The following is an 11548-nucleotide window of genomic DNA, read 5'->3' on the forward strand; positions in this document are numbered from 1 at the left end:
ACTTATTTTATCTTATTGACCCTATTATATGATAAATAAATCTTACACAGATACAATTTATACCTGTCCCATCATTAATATGCAAAGGTAAAAATTTTTAAAAATTTAAAATTATGAGGATTTAATTTTAAAAAATTTTCAATTTTTAAAGTTATTTATTAACAAAATGATAATATTTAATTAAATAATAATATATAATATTTATCCATCAATATTCAATAATTCATCAAATATAAACCCAATTTGATAAGACAAAAGAAATATTTAATAATATAAAGTTTCTAAACATTAGATTATTACATTGGCATGTGGATCCCCCATGCTGAAAGTCAGATTATGCTTTAGAAAATCATTATAGGTCATTATCACACCAATAAAGAAAGTTCAAATCTTAAAAGAGGGGGGGGGGGGGGGGTTATCAGAAAAGGGTAAACAAACAAGTGGACTAAAACATAATATTTAACTAATTTTTTATTAAGAAAAGAAAAGGCCAAAAGAGAAGAAATAAAGAAAAAATGGGGGCCACATTGCAAATAGAAAGCAAAGAAGACCCAGAAATAAGAATAATATAAAAGAAAGGACAGATAAGGAAGAGTAGCACTCAAAAGGAAAGGACAGGTTTGGGGTGAGATATATAATAATAAATAAAATAGGAGATTGGAATTGATAGGTGAAAGGTGATTGGGGGAGAGAGAATCTAAAGGCAAGGGGAAGGCATTCTGGAGAATTTGACTATGACCACAGAGATTTGTACAACCGAATCAACTCAGACACCGACACGGACGCTTCTGCTTTCTGCTTTTCTGCTGCCCCTTCTGCTTAAGCTGCGTACAAAAAGTTAGATCTTCTCATTCCCCCCACCCATTCCCTCCCCCCACGCGCCCTTTCTTCCCGTGTTCCCACTCTCTCCCCTCTTTTTTTCTTATTTTATAAAAATAAGTTGATAAAAAGTTTAAAATTTTTAAATACGAATTTAATGATATATGAATTATTATTCGTTTTTAAGAAAATGCTTTTATAGTTTTATTTTAAAATTTTCAAATTCAAATTTTAAGATAAACAAGATAATATTTTATGAAATACGAAAATATTCCGATATTCTAAGTAATTTTACGTTATAATGATTATAATTACAACAAGCAATGGAATAGGAACAATGGGTTTTTGCTTTTTTCTTTGAATTATTATTGAAATAGAGAAAATCAAGGACTGTAGATGGTGAGTGGTGGGGCAACTAAAAGAAACTACAAGTAGGACTAGTTTCAGCTGAGAGGTATCCCATAGTATCTACAAGAGGACAGGCAAAGAATTAAAGCCAGCTTCTTTGGAATTCAGAAGCAAACATTGCAACAGACAAATCACACGTTCTACCCTTTGTGTAAACTCACATGTACTCATTCACTCTCCCAAATCATTTTAATCCAGTGAATCCAGGATTCCGCCCCACTTGTTCTTACTCAAACACTTTCCTCCTCTTCTTTTGTATAACTTCCATGCACAACATACCAAAATTTTCTCAAATCAGAAATCACCCAAATCCCAAAGTTGTTGGGATATTTTACCCTTTTCCATTCCTGGGAACAGTCTCATTGTCAACATTCAAACTGTACCAGGAATCAAAACATTTCTACTACATGTTTTATACGATAATTCAGTCTTCAATGGAGGATGGACCGTTGTGATTGCATCAACTGTTACGTGATTAAAACTGGAGGCTCAACAAGGGTTGCATTGCCCTTAACGTGAGTTACATTATCATGGTGAAAAGAAGCCTGTAACTTAATGTTTCTATTAGGAAAATATTAACCAGACTAAGCAGCTACAAGCACGGGCGTTGCTTAGAATCTGCACTAAAACACAAGGAGAGCTCTTACGGTTTTCACAAACTGAAGGAATGCTGTCATATATCTTGGAAGAAATCATGCAACATTATTTATGAATAATACAAGTTGTTCGTAACCACCCAAAGACAGCCAACCAAGTGTAGCCAAATTTCAGGCTAAGAAATGTACAAAGGCAATCCCCAAGGATCATGATAACCTCACTTCTCAAAGCCGATGAAGCAACAATGTCCTAGTTCCCTCTATAGTATCCTCAATTAATACATTAAAGCCTGTTCTTGTAATTAGGTTAATGCAAGAGATGGAGGATTACCTGCGGGACATCTTTGCCTGCGAGGCCGTCTAGTTGTCTTTCCCCATCCGGTAAGGCTTCTATCCTCCAGCCCCACTTCAATATTATTTAGCTGCTGCATCAATGGCGCGCAAGTTGTGGCAGCTGCCAAAGCAGGAGAGGGGCTAGTTACTGACCGTCGCCTCCCCCTGCCACACCCATTTCTAGTAGAGTTTCTTCTTGTCAATCCTGAATGCCATGAATGACCTGTTGCTCTCATAAGCCCTCCAAATGTCTGAAGATCTTCTGTTACCTCATGCCTTGATAGGGAAGCAAGGCCTGGAAGGATGTCCCTTTGGAAGTCCCTCCGCTGCCTTCCCCGCCTTCCCTGGCCCTTTCGAGTTCTAGGTGTTAGCAAAGAGGTAGTTCCTGTTTCTTCCACTTTAAAGTTTTCAGGAACTAGAGGCTTGGGCATATAATCCTCTTCCTTGGTTTCTTCTAAATTCAGAATCATTGATTCAAAGTAATCAATCTCTTCTGAGGAAGATTCATCTCGATCCCCATCTTTACCTCTCAAAAGAGCCTCAAACTTGCTCTCAAGATCCTCACCAAAAGAGGAAATCGTCTCGACAAACCAATTAAGGGGGTCTGTCATAGAAGTTTCAGATGAATAGCGATTGACATCATCAAAATGACTGTACTCACCAGATGATGAGATGGCAACTATTGCCTCAGCTGCACTCTTGATAAGTTCATCCTGCAGGAAGTCATCTTTGCTTTGTGCTGATTGCAAGGGTAATTCGCGTGCCTTTTCCAGTAATTCTTCTCCATGAATGACATCTTCAGGCTCAGGAACTAGTGGAGCTTCCAAATCTATCCCTCCAGTCATCTTCACACAGGTAATTGGAACAGAGGCTACAAAAGAAGCTTCATCCTCAGTAACACAGGAGTTCAAGTCAATTTGATGTCTGAAACTTGATAATTTTGTATCTGGTTCCTTCTCTGTGGCTGAATCCTCTGCAACAACGTCTTGGCTCACATCAGGAACATTCACATCACACGGTAAGTTAATATCAAGTAACCTATTTCTCCCCTTATTTTCTGCTTCACCTTCAGATGGTTGAGGAACAGACACATAGGGGGAGGTGTAAGATGACTCATTCTTAGAAACATAAGGCTTATCAAAAATGGGAATCCCTAGAATCTTTTTATTATGCAGGCATTCACTTATTTCACTTCTGCTGGCCTCGACATTATTGGAGAATGAAACTGACTTCATATTCTGTGTAAAAATTTGACTGAAACAATTTCCAGTCTCATTTTTATTAGTTGAATGCTTTGGAGAGGACTGGGAGAAGCTCAACTCTCCAACATTCAAATCCCTTCCTGCACTTGTGGCCTCATTCTTACAAGCAGGCTTGGCTCGTAGCCATGGCAACCCTGGAAGACGGTCCTCATGCTTTCTTCCTCCGTCTATTTGAGGACCCCGTTGCGAGACTGGCTCATTAGATGAACTGTTTGAAAGCACCACATTCAAATTCACATCATTTGTAGACTTCATATCAACACTATTTGAGCAGTTGTATGGCTTAGTCGAACCATGAGTAGGGAATTGCTCAGAGGCCCCCTTACTATCATTACTACAGTTCAGATATTCATAACTGATTGAAGGGAAGCGAATTCCAGTTTCCTTGGACGCAGATGAGGATCCATAATAAAAACCATTTCGATTAGGCAATTCACTTCCAAAACCTGGGTTAAGTCTAGAATTGCTACTCACCTGCCACTTCTCACCAAAAATCCCATTGCTCTGGGGTGATATCACAGAACTCTTACTAAAAGGACCAGATGAATTCAAATATGGGGGAGTCTGAACTGATATTGACTTCTGGCTTAAGCTACTGGAAGGCTTTTCCCAAGAAGAAACTGAATGAGACCATGGCTTTACCATATCAGAAGAAGCAAATGGATTCAAACTAGGTACATTAGAAGTCATGATTGACTCTGGATGACTGTTATTGGAGATTTCACGATTTCTTTCAGGAACTTCTAAACAATGGAGCATTCTGTCTCTTGAGAGATCTGCCTTGCTTTGATCGGTTAGCAAAAAGGTTGGAGGATCATGAGCTTTGTCAAAAAGAACCTGTGCCTGCTGGGAAGATACAGGCAACTTCTCCGGCTGAAAACCTTGAGAAACAGACATAGAGTTGCTTTTTGTGTGCCCTGCAAACCAAGACAATATTGACATGAGAATAATCAAAAATACATGTAAAATTACAATAGGACAATCCAAATATCAGTTGTAAGCAAGGTAGTACAAGACTCTGTGTCTAGCACAATAAAGGAAAGACAACACCACATAATTTATTTTCTTCAATACAAGCATACTTAATCACAAAAATGGAAATGTGACTGTCCATTATCATCTGCATAAGATGGGGCATAGAAACCATACTAATACCAACCAGCCAAAGAAGATAATACAAGACTTAACAGATAACAAGTAAAAAAAGAACATAATGCAAGTTCAGTAGTCACAAGTGAGCATTACCTGCTTCAAACACATGGGAAAAGAATCCTCTAGCATTTCCATTGTTCTCAAAATGTATTGTATTTATGGACCTGTTATCACTTTGGTGATGAAAATTCACAGAAATGCCTTTAGGCAAACCAAGAAGCTCTTGCTTTGGTTTTGCAGGCAGTTCACGGCCTCCATGATAGGGGTCATGGCCTAGAAGTTCAGGATATGCAGAACCATTTGTTTCTTCAATCTGAACAGGCTCATTCAAGTCGGCCAAACTATTTGTGCCCCTCAAACATTGATCAGATCTTGAAGCATCTCCTTGTTGACCAGTCTTCCCAACATCACCATGAAGTAGCTTTCCACCACTCTCAGGTCCAATTTTCCCATTTCCATTCGGAAGATAACTTGACATGCCAGATGCTGTGTCATCCCTGAACTGTTCTGCTTCTTCAGTATCAATGTATTCATCTGCCGGAAGTTGAAGATCAAACATTTTCCTTCTCACTTTCGTGGGTCTGCACTCCAGCACCTCAACATCCTTTGAATTACCTCCATTTTGAGGCTGAAAAGGACCAGCCTGGATGCTGCTTCCTTTCACCGAACTCAGAGGAGAATGACTATCTGCAACACCAGATATAGATGGTCTAGCACAAACAGAGTTTGCCACAGGGAAGCTGGGGATATGCCATTTGTGAGGATCTTCAGTTGTAATTTGGGAGGCTAAGGGGCTTGATGATAATGACGGTTCAATAGGAATCCGACTTTTTTGTAATTCTTTCTTTTTAATTTCATCCATCAAGTCCCTTTGTATTCTGTACAAGCGATGGAGCTCAGACACCTAGATGAAGGCAGAGAACTCAGATACTTAAATGTCTACAAATAAAGTGGAGTATATAAACAAGCAACACTCAACTTCATTGAACATGCCAGGTGAAGCCAACGTAAAATAAATTAAATACACACATACAAACACTAGAGACTTTATTACCTGATTCTTAAATATAGCCTCATGCTCAAGCATCGTTCGCTTCAATGCATCCTTATCATAACCAGGATATGCATCCGCAATGGCCCTTGGGAAAAAGCCATTGTAATACTGACCATTAGTCAAGGTTTTATCCCCATAATAAAGTGGCCAGCTACAACTGTTAGAATCCTCGTTGAGATCCCTCATTGAGTAATATCCTGGCAAATAGCTTTTAGACTGCACTTTTGTTCCCATTCCTGGAATCAATAAACAAGTCTTAGTAATTTGACATATAATGAACAATCATAACTACAAAAATCTTAACAGTTAATTGCCAAACCAAATTACTTGCAGTGTTATCCATTGACAATATTAATCAGACCAGACAAACCATAGATAATAGATACACAGATATATCAAAAAAAGCAAATTTTCTCTAGATTCTCTAAGTATAAAAGCAATATAAAAAAAAGGGAAGAGAATCCTTCTGACAAAGATGCATTGTGCAAAAGACCTTGGAAGATGGTCATTGGAAAAGGAGGACACCATTGCACTGCAAATGCAGGGATCCTATTCTACCACAAAACAAACAAAAATAACATGAATTACAAGCAATTATGAGTCCATTTCATGCACCACTGTAATCAACATAAACCTCAGTTTCCCAGAACCCGGACTAAGGTGACACATGTGAAAATACTATAACATCTATATTAAGGCCAACAAAGCCAGGGAAAAGGTGGCATTGCTTGTGGTGCTTGTGCCAGGGATCAACTTAATTCCTGAGTTGGTAAGCACTCAATAATAAGCAAAGCAAGCTGAAGTTGATGAGTGGAGAACTGGAAGGTGATATGAATACAAGGGCCTGAATAATATATCCACCAAGAAATTCACTCCTAGAGGAAGAAAATTTCTGTCTTTGCAAACTCGTTAATAAATCCTTAAGTAAAATGTGAATACACAGAAAGAAAAATCTACAAGTCGTCAAATTTCAGGAAACCTGACAATGGCAACACATGCATCATGTTCACTTCATTTTCACATGTCTATCATTTTTCTCATTCTTTGCAGTCTATCATCTTCTTTCTAATTTCCTTGTCACATAAATTCTTTTGACTTATTTCTCATTCCATGGCTAGCACTATTTTCCCCATCTGCAAACACTCGAATCCCACAAATCAATTAAAAAGATTCAATCTCATTTTCCTTTACCTAGTTTCCTGAGCCAGTAAGAATTTGTCCATCCTCTAGACAGAATAACCGCATGTGAGACAATTGTCTCTCATGAACTTCAACCCTATTTTCAAGTGCACCCCTACCAAGGATAGCAAATGTAAATCCAACAGGCCTTGCCCACCAATAATCCAAAAAAGGTAGAGGAACAATAAAAGAAAATCTAGACCAACTTCATCACACCTGATTATGTTGCCCTCTCAAACTTGATCACCTATGATTTCCATCTAAAACACAGTTCAGTCCAGAATTTTCAGACATGACAAGAAGAACAGAAACCCATGCCCGATTCCATGAACCTTCTAACAGATAGCCACCAGAATGCTGTTATCAGTCTGACTAAAAAGTTGCTACCTTGTTGAATCATCGGTGAAGTTGCAAAATGAAAAATCACATATGGATTCAAATTCTTCTGCCAACAAAGATTGTACATATTATATGGTGTTATTCCTGAACCACCTAGTTACATATTTTATGCATGCCTATCTTTAGAATGCACAACTGTCAGTGCACTATCTTACAGCATATGACCACATTTCTCTACTGTCAGGTAACAGGCTATAGAAGTACTTGAAATGAACCGAAGTACAAAAAAGGTGAGCATCCAGGCAGAGGTGAGAGATATATATCCTGTTAAAGTAGGTTTGAAAAATGTTTGATTGATGAAATGAAGGTTAAGTTTAATAATACCTGAATTTAGACAAGTTCTTTGCATTGAAGGAGAAGAAAGACAGTTTGGTAAAAATCAAGACTTATCCATGATCAAAAGAGTTTAAAGAAAGAGGGAGGGACGTGGGAAGATAGAGAAAATCATAATATCAACTTCCCTTAAGTACCCTATGCTAAAACCCATGTACAACGCATATGTTGAGGATTATTCCATCAACAAAAATCTAATAGCGGCAAGAAAAGAAAAAACAAAGAAGTAGGAACTTTGAACCACCTTTAACTTCAAAGAGAGAAACTCAGTGGACTTCTTGCTGTCAGTGGTTTGACAACTAATTTAAGAACTAAGAACTTCAACCATAATTGAATAATCAAAATAGTGAAATAAAGATAATTTAGAATGCATGTCACCAAATATATTTATAGCATTATTATATTCTGGTAAAAACCACTGCCCAACAGTTCATGCTAAAATGAGAGATCACTACTTCACATCCAACAACTATTGCTTAATTCCCCTAAGATTCACACTGTTGTTTAACGGTAGAAAAATAGTTGACCTGAACTGCATTCCAGATTGCCAACTAATACCTTGTCAAAGCAACAAATATTATTGAATGGACTCACATAAAAATGACTAGTGAACAAAATTTAACATGTGATATGGCTGAAGGTCTAGGTCATATTCCTGGTTAATGTGTAAATTCAACAGCAACTCAAGGGAATATCCTGAACCACCACAAGAATAAAGGGCACAATCACCTAACATGGCAGAGTAAATGGCTTGTTACCAAAGAATCACAATATTGAAGAAAAACACCCTCATGGATGCTAGCCCAAATTTCAAATAATGCATGTGACAAACAGCAGCGCGTCAACTTAAAAAAGCAAGGAGCAATAATTCTGTAAATATAGCAATTAACCCAAGGAATCATCACACTTTTCTTTGGTAGAATATCTCCATACACTAAATAGTTCCTATACATTGTTTCAGCTTAACTGTGAAAAATTTGCCCTATTATCAATGGCAAAGTAGCAAAATCATAAACTCATAACTAATGCCACCAAAAGCAGACACATAAAACCAAGATTTAGAAGTACAATGTAAGCCACAACATCATCAATTAATCACCACACCCACTTCTTACATGTTGAAAATTCCCAGATACAGACAAAATTTTGCAGAAAAAGGTCCTGATAAAGCAGGAAAGTTAGGAACCCTATGATCAAGAAAGTAAAATCCTTTACTATTTATGAAGAAAGGAGAAAATAAGAAGCTAAATTAGTATGCAAAGTTAATAGAGTAGATCCCACATAACTAATACCTAAATTAATATGGCATATTAGCATATATTAACAGCTGAACATATCATTACAAAAGCTATGATCATCCATCAAATCAAAAATACCATCAATCCCAATCCAGAAACCACAAAATAGAAGCTAAAGGAAAAATTCACAAATAAATGAAGAAAAAAAAGAGAAGCTACAGTTAAGAGTACAGGTTTAATTAACTCAATTACAAAGCCACTATAACCCCACGATTTATCAGACTCAAAGAAAAAAACTAGGCAAAAAAAGAATAAATAAGTAAATAAAGAAAATAAAGAAAACCCAATTAACCAAATCATAAGATAATAATAAATAAAATATCTATAAGTCAAATTACTAGAAAGTGAAAAAGAACAAATTTTACCTCAGACCCACATCCTCTAATCACCTCTCCTTCAAGATTCTCCTATGGATTTAGCTGCTATACTTCCCCATCATAGATAATTCACAGCTTCCAAACTTCCCAGAGTATCAACAAAGATTAAAGCTTTACAACAACAACAAAAAATACACAGTAATAAATACAGCTAGAACAACAAAGTGGGTGTTTTGTTAACACCATTAAAGAAGCTTAGATCGTCATCAGGTTGAAGGAAAAAAAGCAGGAGATTTCGATCTACTGGGCCACTCTTTTCTCTCTCTCTCTCTCTCTCTGTCTCTCTCTTTCTATTCCCTCTCTCTCTCTTAAACTAAAAAGAAAGAATATTGTTGAAGTTCTAATTTTTATTTTTGTTCCTAGAGAGAGAAGGTTGAGAAGAAGAAAAAAAAAAAAAGAAAAGTTTATTGCTTTGCGGTGGTTTAGAGAGAGAAAGAGAGAGATCCCAGATAAGAAATCTTCACACAAACAAACGACCTTCTAAGAACAGTGACATGAAATTTGTCAACATCCGGTCTCTTTTTATTCTCTGCTTTTTCTTCACTTCTCTCTCTCTCTCTCTCTCTCCTCGCACATTTCTTTTTTTCTTCTCTCAAAACTTATTATTTTTCTCCCCTTGGGGTTTTGAGGAACTATAAAAGAAATGGGCATTTCTAGATTCTCTCCACCTTCCTTGCTTTTGGCACAGATATTTAACAAAAATTAATATAAACCCATTATTTATTAAGGCCTAGTTTGGCATTAAAACATCTTAATCTAGATTTTTAACCCCATTGATCCCAATTAAACTCGACTTATTACCATCAAGCAAACACAACTCCATTGAAATGTCAAAATTAGCATACCATTTTACCACGTCAAGAACCAGAATTAGTGCAACAAGAAAGCCTGAAAAGAATGAACAAAACAAAATCTCCTAATCCAGTGGGTACTGGCAATTAATCAGACCTAATTTACATTGAAAATTTTCCGTTTTAAGCAGTGTTTAATTGGCTAATGCAGCAGACAACAAGTGGGGCCCCCTGATACTGTGTGAAGGATGAGGTTTCTTGAGGCTTAGGAGAGAGAGAGAGAGAGTTCCACTAATAAATGCCCGCCAGTATGGGACATATTACGAGATTAGGTTTCTTTCGATACTGCCGTAGTTGTGGTCGATTTTCATTGGCTGATCCTCTGCGCCTTTAACAGCGAAAGGCTAATTTGTGGGTACTGTTTACTAAGTCATGAGTTATTGTTGTTGTACTACTACTTTTCTTTTTTTATTATTATTTATTTATTTATTTAAAAAATAAATAAAAAAAGAAAGGGAATTGTTTGCAATCTAACACGTGGCATCTTTTTGCAGGATATCTTTCAGATTATCATGGGATGTGGCCAAGAACAGAGAGAGAGAGCCAATCCCTAGAATGTTTACAAAGAAATAAAAACCCTTAGATTTTATTTTCTTGCGTTTCCATTTTAAGTGGTTCTAAACATAAATACGTCTTCACGTTGAAAAGGAGAGTCAATTATTTTACTCATAATAATAATAATAATTTTAACACATAATAAGAATTTAAATACAAAATTTGAATCTTACATATGAGTCCGATTCATCATTAATAATAATCTCAAATATAAGTTTTTAATAAAATATAATACATCTCGAATCTGTTCATTTTGTATATTAAAAAGAATATAAATAATATGTGCAAAGTAGAGAATTTTGTAATATAAAATGACGATGAGACTACATAAGTAAAATTTAAATACATATACATATGATATAATTTTTTTTTACGTCAACACATATATCATTGTATTCATTATTTTGGTATGTAATTATATGTTTTTTACATTACATGTAAAAAAAAGTGCTGTCACATATCAAATATTTAATGGCAAATACTATATTTGTCAATGTGAAATTTATGTTTCCTTTTGATTCCTTAATCATCAAGTTCAATTTTGCTCATTGATCATTACTTGCTCTTGTTTTTTGTATAGAGCAATCATATACCTTTCAAATGACCTTATCAATTGGGCATTTTGAGTAAAGAAAAGAAGAAAATTAAGGTGGGAGAGAAGAGCCTGTTTAAACCCTCTCAAAATTTTACTTTATATTATTAAAGGAAAATAAAACTTTGATTTTATACATAATAATAATAATAATTAATTTGGTATCCTTACATAGAATTTTGCTGACCCAAAAATAGAAATAAAAAGAATGGGGTTAAGGAAGCTTCATCCCCTTTCTCGGGTGAGTCTTAATTTGATTTAGATCAATGTTAAACAAGATAAAACAATATACTTTCACATATTTCCACCTACTATTTCTTTTTCTCTTTTTTCCCCCTTT

General features: G+C 35.9%; 1 protein-coding gene across 2 annotated transcripts; it reads right to left on the minus strand.

Annotated features, from left to right (window-relative positions):
• Window positions 1877–9517, minus strand: LOC18610310. Of its 2 annotated transcripts, none has more exons than XM_007045895.2 (4): window positions 9199–9517; window positions 5625–5860; window positions 4664–5474; window positions 1877–4335 (listed from the first exon to the last, which is right to left on the minus strand). In XM_007045895.2, exons 2-4 carry the CDS (start codon window positions 5856–5858, stop codon window positions 2126–2128), a joined length of 3255 nt encoding a protein of 1084 aa, XP_007045957.1. In that variant the 5' UTR covers window positions 5859–5860; window positions 9199–9517; the 3' UTR covers window positions 1877–2125. The 2 variants fall into 2 exon arrangements, with proteins under 2 accessions (XP_007045957.1, XP_007045958.1); XM_007045896.2 differs by lacking the exon at window positions 9199–9517 and adding an exon at window positions 6816–6909.

This window comes from Theobroma cacao, chromosome 2, assembly GCF_000208745.1.
Source record: "Theobroma cacao cultivar B97-61/B2 chromosome 2, Criollo_cocoa_genome_V2, whole genome shotgun sequence".
In the NCBI taxonomy this organism is placed as follows: domain Eukaryota; kingdom Viridiplantae; phylum Streptophyta; class Magnoliopsida; order Malvales; family Malvaceae; genus Theobroma; species Theobroma cacao.

Excerpts from the sequence above, each read along its gene's own strand:
- LOC18610310 (XM_007045895.2), bottom strand. The coding sequence starts at position 5,858 with ATGGGAACAAAAGTGCAGTCTAAAAGCTATTTGCCAGGATATTACTCA. Across the intron at positions 5,475-5,624 it reads AGGCTATATTTAAGAATCAG|GTGTCTGAGCTCCATCGCTT; the intron begins GTAATAAAGTCT and ends GCCTTCATCTAG. Across the intron at positions 4,336-4,663 it reads TTCCCATGTGTTTGAAGCAG|GGCACACAAAAAGCAACTCT; the intron begins GTAATGCTCACT and ends CTTGGTTTGCAG.